The sequence below is a fragment of the Oryctolagus cuniculus genome, chromosome 5 (assembly GCF_964237555.1).
Source record: "Oryctolagus cuniculus chromosome 5, mOryCun1.1, whole genome shotgun sequence".
In the NCBI taxonomy this organism is placed as follows: domain Eukaryota; kingdom Metazoa; phylum Chordata; class Mammalia; order Lagomorpha; family Leporidae; genus Oryctolagus; species Oryctolagus cuniculus.
This window is the reverse complement of record NC_091436.1, coordinates 98,692,038-98,712,842: the sequence shown is the minus strand read 5'-3', so window position 1 is coordinate 98,712,842 and position 20,805 is coordinate 98,692,038. Positions and strand designations below refer to the sequence as shown.

Here is a 20,805-nt window from a genome sequence, read left to right as displayed (position 1 = left end):
CTGGCTCCTGGCTTTGGATCTGTGCAGTGCGCTGGCCACAGCGCGCTGGCCATAGCAGCCATTTGGGGAGTAAACCAACAGAAGGAAGACCTTTCTCTCTGTCTCTCTCTCTCTCTCTCACTAACTGCCTGTCAAACAAACAAACAAACAAACAACAAAAAACAACTCTAATGAGTAAGTAGTTTTGTCCCCATTGTAAACATGATAAATCGGAGACTGGGAGAGGTTAGTAACTAGCTCAAGATTGCGTTACTAGTAACAGTAGAGTTAGGATTTGAACCCATGACTCCAAATACCATGTTCTTCACAGTTACATCACATATCCTCTTAGGAGAATGGATGGAACTATTAATATAATTCCTACTTTAAAATGAAATAAATGAATATGCTATCCCTAACTTTATTCCCTTGGTGAACCCTTTGGAATGTTGAGGACAGTGGATAAAAGTGAAAACTTCAAGACTGAAAACTGAGGAAGAGGGGTGATGCTGAGGGAAAAAGAAGGCTAACGCTAGGCACAGTCAGTGGTGGTGTGTTCTCATACTCCTAGGAAGGCCAGGGTAAGCTCTGAATTAGGGAGACTGCAGAGGGGAAATGACTTTTGTTTTGTCTTTCATGCATCATCCTGAGCAGGCCAGACTTGTCACTAGCACTAGCATGTCCTCCCAAAGGGCAGGGACCAGGAGGCTCGAAGATTGTGCACCTCCTCTGCCTGCACCTGGCTTCCTTGGTTGAACCACAGCTTTCGTATGTGTGACCATGGAAAGCTCTTAGCATTCTCCAGGGATTGCTTTCACTTCTAGTGAGGAATGACACTGCTCTTTCATGCTGCTTAGAAGGGTCTGCTTGCAAAAAAATTAACTTTGTTCAGTTTTTTTTAACCTTTATTTAGCTTCCTGTGGAACAGCCAACTACAGTTAATATTTCTGCAAATGGTTTTGGATTTGCTATTTGTCAGGTATGTAATAATGTTTATGTTTTTAGTTAAACATGATTTTCATAATAATTCTTTGGTTTGAGGTGTTGCACAACTTTTGCTTAAATAACTTGCATTTTAAAATTCTTTACTATTTACTTCTATGACTTTGGCTAGGTACATTACTCTCTTAAAAAATGTTAGAAATGCTGCCAACTAATGAAGGAATAGCAGATAATCTATTTGAAATCTATTTAAAAGTGTCTCTCTCTTTTTTTTTTTTTAACCTTTTGAAGTGAGCATTAAAAATTTTACAGCATGGGGTTGGCGCTGTGGCACAGCGGGTTAACGCCCTGGCCTGAAGCACCAGTATCCCATATGGACGCTGGTTTGAGACCTGGCTGCTCCATTTCCAATCCATCTCTCTGCTATGGTCTGGGACAGCAGTAGAAAATGGCCCAAGTTCTTGGGCCCCTGTACCCATGTGGGAGACCGGGAAGAAGTTTCTGGCTCTCAGCTTTGGATTGGCGCAGCTCTGGCTGTTGTGGCTATTTGGGGAGTGAACCAACGGATGGAAGACCTCTCTCTCTCTGCCTCTCCTCTCTGTGTGTAACTCTGACTTTCAAAAAAAATTAAATAAATCTTTAAAAGAATTCCTGCAACATGATTCATGTGAATTGTTGGGAACCCCGCCTTCTATTGTGAAAACACAAATCAGAAATTGTAATGTTAATAGAGTTTTTATTATGACCTGATAACAAAATATATGTTTAACTTAAAACATTTTTTTTTTAAAGATTCAGTTATTTATTTGAAAGGCAGAATTACAGATAGGCAGAGGCAGAGAGAGAGACAGAGAGAGAATCTTCTATCTGCTCATTCACTCCCCAAATTGCTGCAGTGGTGGAGCTGCGCTGATCCGAAGCCAGGATCCAGGAGCTTCTTTGGGGTCTCCCGTGTGGATGCCGGGGCCCAAGGACATGGGCCATCTTCTACTGCTTTCCCAGGTCATAGCAGAGAGCTGGATTGGAAGTGGAGCAGCGGGGACTTTAACTGGTGCCCATATGGGATGCTGGCACTGCAGGTGGTGGTTTTTACCTGCTAGCCCCTAACTTACAACTTTTAATGCTAATCTAAGAATGTGAAGGCCAACATGTTATTTTAAGTTACTGTCTTGATGGATGAAATAAAACACTTAAGGAGATCTCATTCTGTCCTGGTTGGGGTTGGCACAGGAAATTTTGGGTCTATTCCTAAGCCTCTGATTTGAAATCTCTTTGAGAAAGACATTGGTCCTTATACTGCCCCTGTGTCCCAATTGTACCTTTCACATCAGGAGTGGGCGAGGAGTATATTGAAAGTGACTAAATTAATAGAAAACTCATCATTTATTTTATCATCTTTGGTTTTTTATTTTTTAAAATTTTATTTAAAGTTTATAAATTTCGTGTATTTCATATATATATACACATATAAACATGATATCTGTCTTTTTGGGACTGGCTTCCTTTTTTTTAAGATTTATTTGAAAATGAGAGTTACACAGAGAGAGGAGAAGCAGAGAGAGAGAGAGAGAAAGAGAGAGAGAGAGAGAGAAGTCGTCCATCCGCTGGTTCACTCCCTAAATGACCGCAATGGCTGGAGGTGCGCCAATCTGAAGCCAGGAGCCAGGAGCTTCCTCCAGGTCTCCCATGTGGATACAGGGGCCCAAGGACTTGGGCCATCTTCTCCTGCTTTTTTCAGGCCACAGCAGAGAGCTGTATCAGAAATAGAACAGCCAGGACTCCAACCAGTGCCCATATGGGATACTGGCACTGCGGGCGGCAGCTTTACCCACTATGCCACAGTGCCAGCCACATGGGACTGGCTGATTTCACTAAGTATAATGGTTTCCAGTTGCATCATTTTGTTACAAAAGACAGCATTTCATTTTTTTTTTACAGCTGCCTAGTACTTCATAGTGTATGTATACCATAATTTCTTTATCCAGTCTTCAGTTGATGGACATCTGAGTTGATTATATAACTTAACTATTGTGAATTGAACTGCAATGAACATGAGGGTATAGATAACTTTTTCATATGCTGATTTATGTTTGTTCGGGTGAATTCCAGGAGTGGAATGGCTGGATCTTATGGTAGGTCTATATTTAGGTTTCTAAGGTATCTCCATACAGATTTCCATGGTGAATGCACCAGTTTACATTCCAACCAACAATGGATTAGGATATCTTTTTCTGCACATCCTTGCCAGCATTAGTTGTTTCTTGATTTCTGTATGTAAGCCATTCTAACTGGGGTGAGGTGAAACCTCTCTGTGGTTTTGATTTGCATTTCCCTGATGGGTAGTGATCCTGAGCATTTTTTCACGTGTCTATTGGCCATTGGAATTTCCTCTCTTGAAAAATGCCTGTTTAAGTCCTTTGCTCATTTCTTAACTGGATTGTTTGTTTTGTTGTTGTTTGAGTTCTTTTTAGATTACAGATATTAACCCATTATCAGTTGCCTAGTTTGCAAATATTTTTTCCCATTCTGTCAGTTGCCTCTTCATTTTGCTGAGTGTTTCTTTTCTGGTGTAGAAGCTTCTCAGCTAGTTGTAATCCCATTTGTCAATTTTGGCTTTGATTGTCTGTGCTTCTGTAATCTTTTCCAAGAAGTCTTTGCCTATGCCAGTGTCTTGCAGAGTTTCCCCAACATTCTCTGGTAATTTGATGGTATCGGGTCATAGATTTAGGTCTTTGATCCATTTTGAGTGGATTTTTGTGTAAGGTGTAAGATAGGGGTCTTGTTTCATACTTCTGCAGAAAACTGGAGATCCAGTTTTCTCAGCACCATTTGTTGAAGAGACTATCTTTGCTGCAGAGATTGATTTTAGCTCCTTTGTCAAAGATAAGGTAGTTGTTGACACGTGGATACATTTCTGGAGTTTCCATAGTGTTCTGTTGGCCTACACTTCTGTTTTTGTTCTAGTACCAGGCTGTTTTGGTTATATCTGATCTGTAGTATGTCTTAAAATCTGGTATTGTGATGCCTCTGGCTTTGTTTTTGTTGTTTAAGATTGCTTTAGCTATTCAGGGTCTCTTGTGTTTCCGTATGAATTTTAGCATCATTTTTTTCTAGATCTGAGATGAATGTCATTGGTTATTTTATCATTTTTGGAAAATGCTGTCTTATCAGAGTTAATCCTCAGCAGTACTAATGTTTTACATATTCTAATTTTCATTTATCTCACGGGGAATTTATCAGGTTCCAGCTTATGAACAATGACTCCATTTGGGCAGGAGGGCTTAGAAATTAGTGAATGCACTTTACAATGCTGGCAGTAGCTCCACTTTTTACCCTCGAGGAGAATAGTTTACATTCTTTGAAAAAACAGTACCCCAAGAATATCATTGTCAGTGTTATATGGTACTTGTTTTGGAATACCAAATCATTTTCTCAAATTTATAATAGTTTTAATATCAACTTTTATGATAATATTTCTCACCATACTTTGTTAGCCAATAAAATTGTTTTCTGGTTTGAGGATTATAAGTAAAATTGGTTTTATCCCAAAGAGAAGGAGTCCTAATATTTAGAATGCATAGTGACAATTAATTTCTAATAATTTATTGCTAATTAATATTCTAATTGGTTATTTATTGCAGTTCAATGTTATTTATAATGTGAAAGAGTCAGGATCTGCTAGAAGACGAAGATCTATTCAAAATGAAGAAGCCTTTGATTTAGATGTTGATGTAGAAGACAATAAAGATGATATCAATCGTGTGAATTTAAATGTGTGCACAAGGTAGGTATCTACTTTGTTTCCTCCTCCTTCTTCTTTTTCTCCTTAAAAAATATAATTTGAAGATTGAATTATACATAGTAGTCCAACTATATCAACATAGAGAATTGTATTTAATGAAGAATTCAGTTATTATTACATTTCAGATTACAGACTAGAAACACTATTTTTAAGAATTTCATAGATATGTCCAGCATTATTTATATTTTCTTTGTATTTATAATAAATTTTAATGAAAAATACGTACATTAATAAAATTCAGATATAAATTAGGAGAACTTGGGGGCAGGCCTTTGGCATAGTGGTTAAGATGCCGCTGCTTCAGATGCCTGCATCCCATATCAGTGTCAGGGTTTGAGTCTGAGCTCTGCTTCCAGTTCCAGATTCTTGCTAATACACATGGTAGGAGGCAGTAGGCGATGACTCAGATGTTTGGGTCTTTTACACCTCCATGAGAGACCCAGATTGAGTTCCTGGCTCTTGGCTTTGGCCTGTCCCAGCCCTGGCAGTTGAGGACATATGTGTAGTGAACCAGAGGCTGGAATAATTCTCTGTCTCTGCTTTCAAAATAAGCAAATTAATTAAAAATTAGGAAAACTTTAACCAATTGTGTTCAATATTTCCAAAAATGGTTATTTCTTGCTGTGGGGGAATTTTTCTTTTAAAATAGTTTTATTCTAGGTTCATATTTAACCTTAGTTGTTATGCTTTGAACCCCAAACTTTATGAGTGTGCAAATTCGATGATGAAGAGAATAGTTTTATTTATAGGCACAGAAAATATTCCAGTTTAGAAGGTTCTCATCTTGGATAATTGGGCCCTGATACTGAAGCTTCTGGAAATAGTTATTAAGGGTGTTTCTTAAATTGGTCTGTCTCTGACACATCTGAGGGCATGGTTAAGTCTTAAGAATAAGGGGATTTTTTTTAAAGAAAACTTTTATTTAATAAATATAAATTTCAAAAGTACAACTTTTGGATTATAGTGGTTTTTCTCCCCATAACCACCCTCCCACCTGCAAACCATCCCATCTCCTACTCCCTTTCCATCCCATTCTTCATTAAGATTCATTTTTAATTATCTTTATATACAGAAGATCAACTTAGTATATACTAAGATTTCAGCAGTTTGCACCCACACAGACACACAAAATATAAAGTACTGTTTGAATACTAGTTTTACCATTAATTCTTATAGTTCAGCACATTAAGGACAGAGATCCTACATGGGGAACAAGTGCACAGTGACTCCTGTTGTTGATTTAACAATTGACACTCTTATTTATGACGTCAGTAATCACCCAAGGCTCTTGTCCTGAGCTGCCAAGGCTATGGAAGCCTCTTGAGTTCACAAACTCTGACCTTATTTAGACAAGGCCATCATCAAAGTGGAAGGATAAGGGGATTGACCTCAAACCTACCTGCTTTACACAGGACTGTGAAGCTGACCTCTTCAGTTTATTCTAAAGCACACACAGGTCTGAGAACAACTCCTTGAGAAAGTTACTGAATCAAGAGGCTTTGTTAGTCTGGCTCCTTACATCTGCACGAGTCGGTCTTGAGTCGGGAGACCTGTGAAGATACCCTGACATTGAGGAGCTGCTCTCTGCTGTTGTAAATCTCCCACAGCATTCTGGTTGAATTTAGCTCATCTGGGGGCTGGAAGTCACAGATGTGGTCCTGACCTACAGATGCTCTTCTACAGATGCTCTGGGAGTTCCTCTAAGTAGTTGGTCTTCTTGCCATTACCTGAACTCAGTCTCCTCCTAACATCTGTAGTATCTTTGGATCTTCTTGTCACGATTTTGGGGTAAAACGTCCCATGTGTCTATCCCACTCCTCCTCCTCTTGTGCATTTTGGAGCAGCCTTAGGGGGATGTCAGCATTTCTAGCAGGCCCTTTCTCTTCAGCTGAGAAGGCGGGACTCCCTCTGTTCTTACTAAGCTTGCAGTTGGCCACTGTTTCGGAATAACAACATAAAATTACTATTGTTGTTGTAAACAATTTGTCACAAGCTTACTCGCCAGGTGCTGTACCAAACAGTTTTATGTGCATTTCAGTGAAGCCTCACATAACTGCAACTTAGGTGCTGTTCTTCCTGATTTTTGCATTTGTTCATTCACTTAGTAAATCTTGGTTGAATCTCCTCTGTGTCAGGTGTGGGACTGTAGTGCTGAACCAAAAAGACGTAGACCTTGCCTTCGTGCGACTTATTGTTTGTAGGGTAGGCTAGAAATTAGTAAAAGAATCCCTTAAGCACGTTTACAAGTCTAGTTTAGAAAAGATAGAGAAGAGACTGGTGGAGCTTGAAGAGGGAGATTTGTATCTCTTGAAGAAGTCAAATGAAGGAACTGGTCAGGGACATAAGGTGCAACCAGGATACAAGGGGAGCACTCACTCATAGGGGCTCTTGTAAAAATGCCTCGGATTCCAGATCTTACTCCAGCACCAGCAATCAGCTGGGCAACAGATTTTGCTTGGTAGGTAGAACCCAAAGAAAGGAAATGTCTTCATGTGAAGGTAGGGGTTTTATGAAAGCAATTTAATGCTGCTGCCAGTTTTCTAAGAAGTATCTGATATCAAATGTAAGTAACATTTAAGTCGATGTTTTTAGTGCCACTTTGCAAACAAGATTACCTGATGTTGCAGGCACTTTATTCCCATCAACAGGATCTGAGACCTTCCCTCAAGCAAGGTTTTCTGGGTGTCATTGTGATTTAACAAACTGTTGCCCCTGGCTGGTCGAACCAAGTCAACCAGGCACTGTTGATGATGTACTGAAAGTACAATGTGTGTTGTACTTTTAAGTGTTTAAGCACATTGACTGCTTTTCTCACTTACAATTTGTGCTCACATACAAACACCTCTGGTTATTAGTTTTCAATAGCATCTGTTTTGGCTAAACGCATCACCCAGCAGGTGTTTTTAATTGCTTTGGATTGCGAGCCAGCTTAAGTCAGCAGTTAGTAGTACTGTATGGCTTTTCAATCAGTCATGTTTGGCGGGCATTCTAACGGCCCTTCCTGCTTTTGCCATCTAAAAGGACAACAGGAAGTAATTTAACAATGCCATGGTACTTTTATGATGGAGGCAAACTTCTTTCCATAACCATGCTGGGAGCTTTCTGCTCCAAATGAAAAACGCTTGTCACCTATTTATTTTAGAGAAATATTTATTTTCAAAGAGGCAAAATGTTGTTGGTGCCCAGATCCTTTGAAGCTCACGTTGTGTATAACATGCTAAGAGAAGGATGCAGTGTAATAAAAACTTTCCAGGGCTTGTAAATCTTTCATGGTGGCCAAAGAAAACATACAAAGTGCTTCAAGTATGTGGGAGAACAAGGGGGAGGCCTTGCCTTTCTGGTCTTTTCCTAAAACCAGATGAAGAAAAGTTGCTGTGGACTTGGCTGGGGTCTACCACTAAGTGGCCAAGGGATGCCTCCTTTTCAGGTCCTGGCTCCCAGCTGGGGAGCTTGATGCTGTCAACTTTTGAAAAAATGAAAAATGCAACTCAGGTTAGAGTCACCACTAGAACACAGAGTTATCTAGGAAAGGATGTAGCTTGTACCTTTTACAACCTAGGAGCCTGTGACATTGCAGGCATTTCATACCATCTGTCAGATAAACGCATTGTTATGTTACTCATGTTCCCCTGTGGTTGAAATATGGAAGAATATCATACATGTAGAAAAAGGGTAACCTTTAAAATTTTCTGTAGTGAATTTTATTTGAATGCAAGTGGTGTTCGGAATAACATTTGTTATTTTTGAAGACCATGTGCTAGCAGAATTAGGTTTTTCCTAATGAGTTTTTTTTTCCATCTTCCCCTATTTGATTTAGGTTTTTGGGTCCAGATAGGAGTGGCATGGCCCTTATGGAAGTGAACCTACTCAGTGGCTTTACTGTGCCTTCAGATGCAGTTCCTCTGAGTGAGACAGTGAAGAAAGTGGAACATGATCATGGAAAACTCAGCCTCTATTTAGACTCTGTAAGTAGTGAAGTGTAAATCTCACAAAAATATCTTTGAGGGAGCTACCATTCATTGTGTTCAAAGGTCTGCCTTACTTTAAGCACAAGGATACTTCAGAAAGTTCTCGGTCCTCATGAGTTTTACTCATGGAACTCTTCATTTAGTGGAGCATTAAGCCTTTTACTATAATGTAAATTAAAAATGTTATCTCAGAAAGAAAGAAAGAGGAAGGGAGGGAGGGAAGTACCATTGTATTTGTAGATTTATATCTATGAACTATGTGGAATCTGTTCTCTTTGTATGAATATCACATTGACATGAGAATGGATGGGAATTGTGTTACAGTAATGATCATGCATTTGCTGTGACTTTGAGAATCTAATGTATTAATAAATTCCTCTAACAAAAGCTCATGGAAAAATGAAGTTAAAAGATGAGATTTTGGCCGGTGCTGCAGCTCAATAGGCTAATCCTCCGCCTGCGGCACTGGCACCCCGAGTTCTAGTCTTGGTCGGGGCACCGGATTCTGTCCTGGTTGCTCCTCTTCCAGTCCAGCTCTCTGCTGTGGCCCAGGAGGACAGTGGAGGATGGCCCAAGTGCTTGGGCCCTGCACCCCATGGGAGACCAGGAGGAAGTACCTAGCTCCTGGCTTTGCATCAGCACAGTGCAGCGGCCATTTGGGGGGTGAACCAACAGAAAAGGAAGACCTTTCTCTCTGTCTCTCTCTCCCTCACTGTCCACTCTGCCTATCAAAAAAAAAAAAAAAAAAAAAGATGAGATTTTATGTAGCAAACAATTTTGAAATCCATGAATATGAGTGCTCAAAGAACACATGAAAATGAAAAAAAATTTGAACTCTATACATAGTTTTTGCATAGTCTACATTTCCATGAACTCTTTGAACACTGGTCATAAGCATAGATTTCCAAAGTTTTTGTATAAAAGTAAAATTAACTTTTAATTCTTATTTTCTCTGTACTTTTTGAAGTACTCTGGTATTGTTAGTCTTAAGTCATTGTTATGTCAGTTTTTATGACCTTGAATATGGCTCTTTACTAAAAATACTTCACTGTGAAGTTCGAGAGCATTACTGTTAATGATGAGCCTGATGAAGGTCTTGATAACTAAATTGTTACTTCATGGCAGATATGAAATTTGTAAAAATTGCCATATTATACTTTCAAAAATTCAATCCAGATCTCAACTTCGGAACTCAGTGACTCAGGGAATTGCCAGATGCATTTGCTTAAATGCTGAACATGAAAGCTTTAATTACATGTTTTAAAATGCTTCATGAAGCTTTTAACAGATCTCACAAGGATTGATTTTCCCATCTTATACATTTAGTCAGAGAGTATTTTCAGGGATTTGTTCTTGACACAGAACTATTGTATAGCCTTCATATATTCTTCCCACGGCTGTATGAATACTGTTGATCCAAGACCAAGGTATGTAAAATGGCAGGGAAAGGTAAATGAAGAATTCCAGACTCTACCTGTTATACCTGAAAACTGGTGGCGTGTAAGTAAGTTCTTTTTTTCTAACATCTATATGAAACCAAGAGGTTAAACTGAAATCAAGTTCTAAGTGTTCCTAGGATTTCATGTCACATGGGGTGAATATGTCTATTTCTTATTCCAGTTTTGTTAAGTATGAATTGGAAATATATTGCTAAATATCTACTTTAAAAATAGTTTCTAAATGTTCTCATTTGTTTTAATACTTCAAAAACCATTGTAATTCAAGCCCTGTTCAAACTAATGCAATCTCTAGATTCTTTTGCTGTTCAGGAATTTTCATATATTAAATACTGCTTGAAACCAAGGCTTGATTTGGAACTTGAAAAGCAAATTTGAAGTTTTTATTTAGTAATGTTTGGCTTTGGAGCTTGTCTTATGCCTCTCCTATTGTTGAGTGTCCAATGCTTTCTGATGAATTAATTCGACTTTTCATTTACTGCTATTGGCAGCTAATAGAATGTTTGAAGGAATTTACTAATTTCTGATTTCTTTGCCAGTATCATCTGCCAGATTGGCATAAGCTGTCTGTCTTGCAGACGTGGAGGCTGGTCTCTTATGCCATTCACTGGTTGTGGCCTGCATACCACCCTGCCTCAGGGCCTGGAGCTGAGGTGGTTCTGTGTGAAGGGGTAGGGGGCTCCGGTGAGCCGTTAGCACAAATGGCGTTGGGCTGCACCGCCTGCACCGAGGGATCTGGGTGGGGCACTGTGGTCCTGAAGCACACACCCCTGGGCTTGCTGCGTGGGTGAAAACTCTGCTCAGTTTCCAGGAAAATGGACCCACGAACAACATCAGTCTTGTAAAGATTGTTTTACACGTTCAGTGAGATAATTCATGGAAAGTACTTACTGTAGAACCTGGCACGCGGAAGTTCTCTCTAAATGTCTGCTTTGATAAGAAACGTCTTTACTTTGTTGTGAACATGTGCTGTGCCAGCTCCTTGAGGATCTTTTGTGTTTTTCAAGGTAAATGAAACCCAGTTTTGTGTGGATATTCCTGCTGTGAGAAACTTTAAAGTGTCAAATACTCAAGATGCTTTGGTGTCCATCGTGGATTACTATGAGCCAAGTAAGTGGGTGCTGGAGCTCTTTTCCTAGTACTTTTCAAGTCAGCCAGGCATTCACTCATTGACTCACTCATTCACTTGAAGCAGCCACCTATGGCATTGGTTTCGTCTGGGAGGGGGGAATTGGAAGGAGAAAATGGAGGAGGTGGGGATGGAGGAGATGAACTTTCCATTTAAATGAAGACAGTTGATAATATACAAAGGTGGCATAATTTTAACAGGTAACAAAAAGATATTTTTACTCATAATATTTTTGGTTTTCTAACCCACAATTACAAAACTGCACAAAGAAAAATTGACATGAAAAGTTCAGTTATGTTCCATTTCCAGGGTTTTGCTTTTGCCCCAAGCACCCATTCCACCTGGTTTTACAGTGGGAGTCTTTCAGCACAGGATGCAAGCAGCATCTGCAATGTGATAGTGTCAGCTGGGTGTAGCGTTTTCTTCACCAAGAGTCTGGTGTTTTGTTAAAACATACACAGTTTGACAGTTTTTTTTTTTTTTTTTTTTTTTTTTTTTTTTTTTAGTGTAGCAAGAAAATTATAGTCTGGAAAATAACTTGAACTTCTTTGATTTTAATGCTAACTTCTTACTTTTTGAAATTATATAGGAATTTAAGATGTGAAAGTAGAGACTGGATCTGGAGATCTTTCAGGTTAATTAGGACTAATCTGTGTTTATCACGGAGTGACTTTTTGAGAGGGTGTGACCTCTGGGCTAAATTTTTTAGTTTTATAAGTACTCAGAGTGTCCCAGAACTGCTGGTGTGCATGAGGTGTGTGAACAATTTACTGTGTGGAGTACTTATGGACAGTGACAGTGAAGTGAACTTGTTGACATTGTTGGTAGTGCTTGGTAGAGTGTTCAGGACTAAGGTTTAGCTCCTGTCCTCTTCCAAGTCAACAAGCCCATTCTTGTGGAATGATTTTGAGAAACACTGAGGTAACATTTTTACAGGCGAGGGGCTGGGATACCCCATGGCAGTATGTATACCCAGTTGTCCAGTTTTGTTATTAAATCTAGTTGTAGAATTTTCCAACTAGTATTTCTTAGGTACCTGGAGAACATTTTAAACCTTTAAGAAACAATAAAAAGATTCAATCTATGTGCATGTTTTTGTGGAAAACAACTCTTTTAAAATGAAGCCATGAGAAATATCAGGGTAATCAAAACCTACCAATCTGTTTTTTAAAATCTGAAAATACATTTATGATATAAAGCACAATCCAGGAAAAACCATGAAGGAATTTGAAAATAGAATGCATTCTTAAAATATTGTAAGGATAAAACCCTTTACATTTTGTAGCGACTATACGCTAGTATTGTAGGTACTTTATACAGTTTTAGAAATACTAGCTCATGCTATAATTTTTTCCCAGATTGAATAGATTTTAGATACTGTGTGCTCAGTGTTTGAAGGAAGGCATTGCATAGACAGACTACCCGTGATGCTTAGATATTTTAAAATGCATGGGAAATGTCGTCCTAGAATAAGCTCTCCAGTAGGTTAAACAATCCTCCACTTCCGTTTTTTTCCTGTTCTAGTAAGAGATTCAAGCGCCTGTGATTGCAGGGGCGCAGCTGCAGTCTGTTCTCTTTCAATGCCGGCCAACTGCTTGCTGGTGGGAGACGGACTGGGCTGAGCGCACTGTTTCTCTCTTGGATCTGGTTTGCAGTCTGGGCCTCTCTTGAGCATTTCAGTTGTTTTCTTGTAAAGAAAAAGAAATTATCTGAATGGAAAACTCCACAAAGTGCATTGAGAAGCTCTTACCTTTTGGCAAAGTCGGCGTCTCTGAACAGGGGAGACGCGGAAACTGAATGTCTGCGTCTTTGCACAGGGAGACAGGTGGTGAGAAGCTACAACTCCAAAGCGAAGCTGTCCTCCTGTGACCTCTGCAGAGGCGTCCAGGGCTGCCGGCCTTGTGAGGATGGTGCAGCGGCCTGCCTTCATCACTCTCCGCTCCTCTTCGTTTTCTGTGTCCTGCTTCTCTGCTCTTTGCAGTATTGGCTGTGATGAGTGTTTGAAGGACTCCACGAAACACAGACATTTCCAGAAGACACATGTGATTGTTTTGTTTTCGTAATTGCATATTGCCTCTATTTTGAGAAACATTTTTTTTTCTTTCTTTCCGTGGGGTTTGGGGGCATGGTGTCTAACAGGTTCCAGTATGTATAGCTGTGTAGATTTCTGTGTGTGGAAGACCAGAATGTCTACAGCTCTATATCTTTATTTCCCCCACAACTCTCGAAAGCTCTCAGGATTTTGGGGAGAGTGTTTGTTTTCTCCAGAATAAAAGTGTCATTTTTAGGTTAGCCCTTCTTCTTGTTTTGTGAAAGAAAGGAGTCCAGGTTCCTAAGCATTGAGATACATCAGCAGTTGTGTCCATGTTAAAGATGGGTTTCCCTGGGAGCTGGATGGGGACAGCAACCAGCAGAGGGAGCTTGTTCTGACCCTTCTCCTTCCCTCCTCCTCCCTGTCCCTTCCTCATCCCAACCCACTCCCAGTGGTCTCTCTTAACTGCACATTACTTCTATCTTTTTAGAATGTAGATTATAGATTGTTTTACAACTGAAATGGCCTTTATCTACCCCAAACCCACCCCAGCCTTTGCCCTCCTGCCTTTTCCTTCTGGAAAGAAGAAAGAGCAAGGCCATGTGTCAAGGTGAGACGTGCACTTGATACTGCTCCCTGGGGCATGGGTATGCGCTCTCCTCAGCCCCGGCTCTGTTCCCCAGGAGAGGGCCAAAGAACACTGCAAAATTTGCCTTATGTGACTTGGAATAGAGGGTCTTGGACTGGGAGACACTGGAGAAGCCAAGGTTACAGTGAGATACCCTACACCACCTCCTCCTGGTCTGAGGAGGAAGTTGGGTTGACATGGCTGCTTCAGGGTGTTGGCTGGGAATCCTGCAGAACCTCACGAGGCTCTGGTGCTCCGCCCCCTTCTGCCAGCTGTACAGTGACAGCTGGGGCTGGCTGTGAATCTTTAGGGAGATGCTTAAATTCTGAGCACCCAGGTCAACCTGTGTCCCGAAGGGTGGTAGTGTTTAGTTTTTCTGGTTGGAAATAAAAAAATCCCTTTCTTTCCTCTCTCCTTTTCCTCTCTTCCTGCGTTCTGTCATTTCTTCCCCTTTCCCTTCTAAATGTACTGACATAGTTTAAGTATATTTTAAAACTTTCACTTAACACCAATCTTACTAAATATAAGAAATGATTTCATTTTACTCCTGAACTCCATGGTGTTTGTCACATAGACATGGAAAGAGAATTGCATTGGACTCTACTGAGCTTGCGTTATACACTTTTCAGTTATCTCAGAGTAAGTCTATCAAAAGTGAAGAATGCAAATATATCTCTTAAAGTTAATTAAGAAGATGCTCTTATTTTAGTAAATTTTTAGAAATCTTACTAGAGTGTATTGCTTATGGATATTTTGGATACCATGATAGCAACGACCACCATTCGGTAGTTTAAGGCTTGTATCCTCTATGTAGAAAATAGATCCTCAGAAAGGTCTATGAAGAGAGTGCTTAAATATCAAAACATAAGTTTCTTATATGTTTACAAATGAGGAAGAGCGTTTATGTCTGTTACACCTTTGAAGCAGTCTGTTCTGAAAGACGCACTTGTCCTGGCTGACCCTCCTTGTGATGGGTGATTTTGGCCTTTATACTCTGGGCTCTCCCTAGAGTTAAAATCATCTTACAATGAAATTGGGGGTTGGTGCTGGCAAAGAATGTGTCCCTGCCTCTGTCCTGCCCAGGACACCGTATGCTGGCTATCAAGACCTTATATTCTTCAGTAAATAAGCTTCACTGAATGTCTAGTGTTGCACATTAGAAAATACTCAAATGGAAAGAGGGTTGTATCTTTTTAGGACCACATTTCTTCACTTGAAAAGCGAATTTAAGTACCTTTTTTGTGATGTGCTTGAGATTTTGAAGTTAAAAGTCAACTTTTGAGCCATCTGTTTTTATTATAAATTTATTAGAAGTGAGAAAGAGGAGGAGGAAGGATTGATTGGCACTGCCTGGGGCCTTTGGGATGTCTTGGCCTCTTCCTCTTCCTCTTTCTCACAGAGAATTTGCTCTGCTGCAAGCCGTAGGTTCAGAGTAGAAGTGATTTAAAAATCATAAGCATGAGGAGAAAAGGAGTACATGCAGTAGCCATGGTAAGTAGGATAAACTATTTTCTTTATAGGCTAAGAGCAATAATATTAGAAAATTCATCTTACTTTGAAGTTTGCTCATGCTGAATCTGCTCTGTTAGAATGCTGTCAGTTTCATCTACTGATGCAGACTGATCTGAATTCTGCCTTCTCCCCCACTGTTTGGGAGGCTTCTTAAGACTCCAGCATACGCCAGTGCTAATTTTGACTGGCCCATGGTTTTAGAGACAGAATTTTGGGAAAAACTAATAGCCAAAGCAATTCTAGGTCAGAACAACCTTATATTTGGTTTTATCATCTTAATACTTCACTTACAATTCTAAAAAAACCAGTTAAACCTCATTAAAATAGGCCCAGTCAAATGATATACTTCCTTTTATTGTGTATTTCTATTGTGTTCTCTCATAATACTAAAAAAATAGTCTATTTGGGTTAGTATTTTGGGTATGTTATAATCTGAGGTGCATTGTACTCATAAAGAATTCAAATGAGCATCTACTGCCTGTTTGTCACTTATGTATATAATATTGTATCTTACACAGACACATTTTCAGAATTGTAGAAATGGTTCTCACTTCACCTATTCTTTTGAGTATGAAAATATTTTAAAAAGAAATTATATTTAGCCTTAATTTCTGCTTATGCTGAGTATAGTTATAAATTGCCTGACAATGCCAACTCTCTTTATTCTGATAAATTCAATTATTTCATGACATTTATGGCTGTTCCCTGACATAAAAAGAATTGGAACTATGATTGTCTTTGACATTTTATTAACTGTTATCATGTAGTCTGGAGTTCTTTGTAATAAACCTCACTTTTTCTGATTTGTTTTATTGAACTTTAAAACTCATTTGTATTTTAAAAAGTTATAAATACTCTCAATGTAAGGACAGTGATTATTTTGGGTCTACCAAGTGGCTACCATGGATCAAGGTGTCATGGTAGATAGCTCATTTCTTGCATGTTGTAAATTTGAGACATCTATATTAAGTGGACTCACTCTTGAATAAGCTTCAGAACATTTTATATTCTCAGTAGAGACTTCTGATAGGTGCAAGAGTGTATTTCTCAATTTTATTTGTTTTCAAATTCCAGCACTTTTAAGAACTTAAAATTTTCCTGTCATCTATTCTAATGATATCCATGCTAATATTAAATATCTTAAATTACTTTGAGATTAACTTGAGGTGCAATTTTTTTTTTGATCACTACTTTGAATAGAGAACTGTTATTCTAGTTTCTTCAGGAAACTAAGCAATACATGTAACTTTTGAATTAAGTATGTATTCTTGAAAGGAGACTTGTTTTGAGACTATTTCTAGCCAATAGGTTGTGTTTTCATGTGCCATGTTATATCATTTCATAAAACATGTTGTCCTTTTCATGTCTGTTGTAAGAAAGGAAATAGGTATTTCCTGGGTGATTTCTGAGTTTCTTATTTCAAAGGATGTTTAATACATTGACATGCATGTGTCTCTGTGATAGGGATGAATGACATTGAAATGTGTGTTGCTTCATTTTAAAGAATCATCCTATCTCATATTGTCATGAAGTCAACATTCAGTCTTCTGCCCGGCATATTGACTTGGCAGTAGAAGGAGTCCCTTTGCAGATTTTTAAGATTTATCTTTGATAGCTTCAATAGACTGTGGCTTGATTCTGGCCCTTCAACCTTTTAAGTTACAGAGTTTTAGTAAGATATAGTTGATATGGTGAAGTCAATCTCTTTGTACATGGGAAACTTTATAAAATTTCATTCATAAATTCTCTATTTTGAAAAGCTATTTTGCATATGAGAAGTGTATTGTTGAAATAAACATTATTTTCTAGGAACTAAAGCTTTACATATTGATCAGGGTGATTTTGAAAGTTTTCATTCATATTGGATTGTTATGTTATTGTTAATTGTGTACTATAATGTATTCAACAGGAAATAATGATTTACCGATAAAAATAAAAATTCTCACCTATTTCATATCTGTGTTCTTTTTATTTTTGCTTAAAGTATGTCTATAACATATCTGCCTTACCTAAATCTATTTAATTATGAGAAATAGGATACCTAAAAGCATGTGTAAGCAGGCACTACTGTGTTATAAGGGCTTGACATGAATGAGGTTTAAGACTTTTGATCACCGACCCCTTTTACTTTCCTCCTCATTCTTTGCTTTTGGTGCTGGGGTGGGGTTGGTAGAGAGGTAAGTGATATACAAGTAAGAAATTAATTAATGTGAGGTGAGCAGCCATTCAGCTTCTGGAAATGAAATGGAAATATAGAATGTATAGACTGTGTAAACATTAAAAAAATAAAAGGAAGCACAGATGGTCACATCCAGGGTGTAGCTCTTCAGGTGCATTACCTTGGTTCCCACCTAGTAGTATTTAGCACTTCTCATGAAATTTCTGAGCTTCTGTGAAATGATAAAGATAGCATAGTGATTCTCAATTGGGGGTGATTTACCCCTGGTGACATTTGCCAATGTCTGGAGATAGTTTTGGTGTTACAGCTATGGGTGGGGCTATTGGCATCCAGGGAGTAGAGGCCAAGGATGAAGCTAAGCATCTGACCAAGCACAGGACAGCTCCCTTCAACAGGATTATGTGGCCCCAATTATAAGAATTGCCAAGGTTGAGAATCCTTTTGGTGACATGATGCTGTGTACCTCTAAATTACCTCATCATGTCAGTTATTTAATATGATTAGCATAATGCATCATTACACAATAGTAGTCATTAAAGTCACTGGACAGATATTTAGATTAACAAATCATTTTTTTGAAAACATGTAACTCATGTGAGTTATTTCTAAATTTGATTGGTCATTAGGCTCCCCTAGAGGGCTTTAGTTTAACAGAAATTCCTGTCCTTACTTTTGGAAATCTTTATTCAGTAGATCTAGAATTAGGTACCTGATCTGACTTGCTAAGCAAACAGGTGATTTGGATGATGTTTTCAGTGTGGGAACCATGGGCCTATATAATGGGTTTTCTAGACCTCACTAACCTGTATATAAAGTGGGATCTTGAAAGTAGCATCATCCATGCACTCTATTTTTTTTTTTTCATGCACTCTAAATATAATTCAGGTTCTCCAGCCCTGGGAACAGCCTTCCAGTTATCCCTGTGAGCCTCCAGGGATATGCTCTCCCAAAAAATCCTGAGAACTGTCTGTCACATGGGATCTGCTTTGTTCTTTCTGTCCTCTCCTACCCACTTTGTCAATGATTGGGGTAGAAGAGGCTGCTGCATTCCTCCACCTTCTCGACTCCACTCCTTCTTCTGTAATCTCAGAGCCCTGAGTTTATGCAGGGCACCAACTACATTTCCCAGCGTCCTCTGTAGCTAGGTGGAGTCCTGGAGGTCTGGCCAGTAGGGTATAAGCTGAGATGTTGGTGATGCTTTTGAGAAGTATCCTGAAAAGGAAGGGGTAAGACTTTTTGGTTTGTTTTTCCATCATCCTGCTGCTTAGATTGAAGATGGCTGACTGGAACTCTATCAACCTTTTGGCGGATCAGGAGCAAGTACAAATAATAAGGTTTGTGAGCTGGTAACCTGGAAGGAGCTGGGTTACTGATCAGGGGGAAGCTCCCCTCACCTGCCTGTCTTTGGATTTATTTTACTAAGAGATAAACCTGTCCTAGTTAAAACAGTAATGGTAGGTAGACTCTACCAGAGCCCTGCCTGCATGATCTTTGTGCCACTGTGGATCAAAACTCAAAGGTGGCTGTGATCTGTGACTTGTTTCTAGCCAACAGAATATGACAAAGGTGACAGCATGTACCTTGGATTGGGGTGCCCCACTTTGTGGAGTCTCTCCCTCCCTTCTTTTTTTTTTACAGGCAGAGTGGACAGTGAGAGAGAGAGAGACAGAGAGAAAGGTCTTCCTTTTGCTGTTGGTTCACCCTCCAATGGCCGCTGCGGCCGGCACATCACGCTGATCCAAAGTCAGGAGCCAGGTGCTTCTCCTGGTCTCCCATGGGGTGCAGGGCCCAAGCACTTGGGCCATCCTCCACTGCACTCCCTGGCCACAGCAGAGAGCTGGCCTGGAAGAGGGGCAACCGGGACAGAATCCGGCACCCCGACCAGGACTAGAACCCGGTGTGCCGGTGCCGCAGGTGGAGGATTAGCCTAGTGAGCTGTGGTGCCGGCTCTCCCTCCCTTTCTGCCTTTGAAGAAGTAAGCTGCCGTGTTGTGAGCTCTTTGCTCATGTTGCAAAGAACTGAGAGCAGCTTTTAGGAACTAAGGGCAGCCACCGGCTGACAGCTGCAAGAAATGGAAACCCCTCCAACTGTGAGAACTGAGATCTGCCCAGAAACGTGGATCTTTTTGCCATTCAGCCTCAGAAGACACTACTGCCCCAGCCAATGCCCTGACTATAGCTGTGTGAGATTCTAAACAGAAAACTCAGCTAAATGCCCAGTCTCTTGATTCACGGATGGTAAGATAATAACTATGTGTTTTTGAAGCCACTAAGTTTATGGTAATTTGCTGCTCAACAAAAGCAAACAAAATGCAAGTCAAACAAAGTCATTTCTGTTATATGTGGCTAACTTGTTCCTAACTGGTACACCTGTTCTTGCCATCTTTTCTAACATGAATGGGCCTGTAAACCTTTTAGCATGAGCCCCTAGCTCTCATTGTCACTTGTGTCTCTGTGACAGAGGGGAGCTGTACTGCTTGAAGTTTCTCTATATCTCTCTTTCCCTGTGTTTCTTCTCTCCTTTACAAAATCACTAGGTGAAATTGACTCCTGATATCCTTCCCTGCCGATAGTTAACCAAATGCGTTGACATATCTGAGGGTAGTTCAAAAAGTTCATGGAGAATGAGTACTATGAAACAGTAAGCATGGTTTAAAATATTTCTTTGCATCAAAATAAATGTACTCCGATCTCATTTTCCACAAACTTTCTTTTTTCTTTCTTTTTTTAAAGATTTATTTATTTGAAAGGCAAAGTTACAGAGAGAAAAAGAGAGAAAGGAGGCGAGAGAGGGAGAGAGAGGGAGAGAGAGTTTCTGTCTGCTGGTTCACTCTCCAGATCACCATAACAGCCATGCGGAAGCCAGGAGCCTGGAACCCTGCCTGGGTCTCCCACGTGGGTGGGAGTTCTTGAGCCATCTTCTGCTGCTTTTCTAGGCACATTAGCAGAAAGCTGGAGTGGAGCAGTCAGGACCAATGCGCTGATATGGGATGCTGGTGTTGACAGGTGAAATTTCTGAAATGCCCTCACAGATACCACAGTAGTTTAAAAGTATGGACTTTGGTGTCAGATCATATCTTGGCTCTGCCCCTTGTTAGAGGGGTGATTGTTTCTCACTCTGGTGTAGGCAAAGTGGAAAATGTCTCTCTTTTTTAATATTTAGAAAGGCAGTTGGAGG

At 39.7% G+C, this 20,805-nt stretch overlaps 1 protein-coding gene across 1 annotated transcript in view; it reads left to right on the top strand.

Annotated features, from left to right (window-relative positions):
- Positions 1-17,403, top strand: part of CD109 (CD109 molecule) — a 169,725-nt gene extending 152,322 nt beyond the window's left edge. Inside the window, exons 29-33 of the mRNA XM_070073883.1 lie at positions 893-958; positions 4,563-4,705; positions 8,541-8,688; positions 11,156-11,258; positions 13,095-17,403. Coding sequence (XP_069929984.1) covers positions 893-958; positions 4,563-4,705; positions 8,541-8,688; positions 11,156-11,258; positions 13,095-13,270 — 636 coding nt within the window. The 3' untranslated portion in view covers positions 13,271-17,403. The remainder of the gene's footprint in view (positions 1-892; positions 959-4,562; positions 4,706-8,540; positions 8,689-11,155; positions 11,259-13,094) is intronic.
- The last annotated feature ends 3,402 nt before the right edge of the window (positions 17,404-20,805 follow it).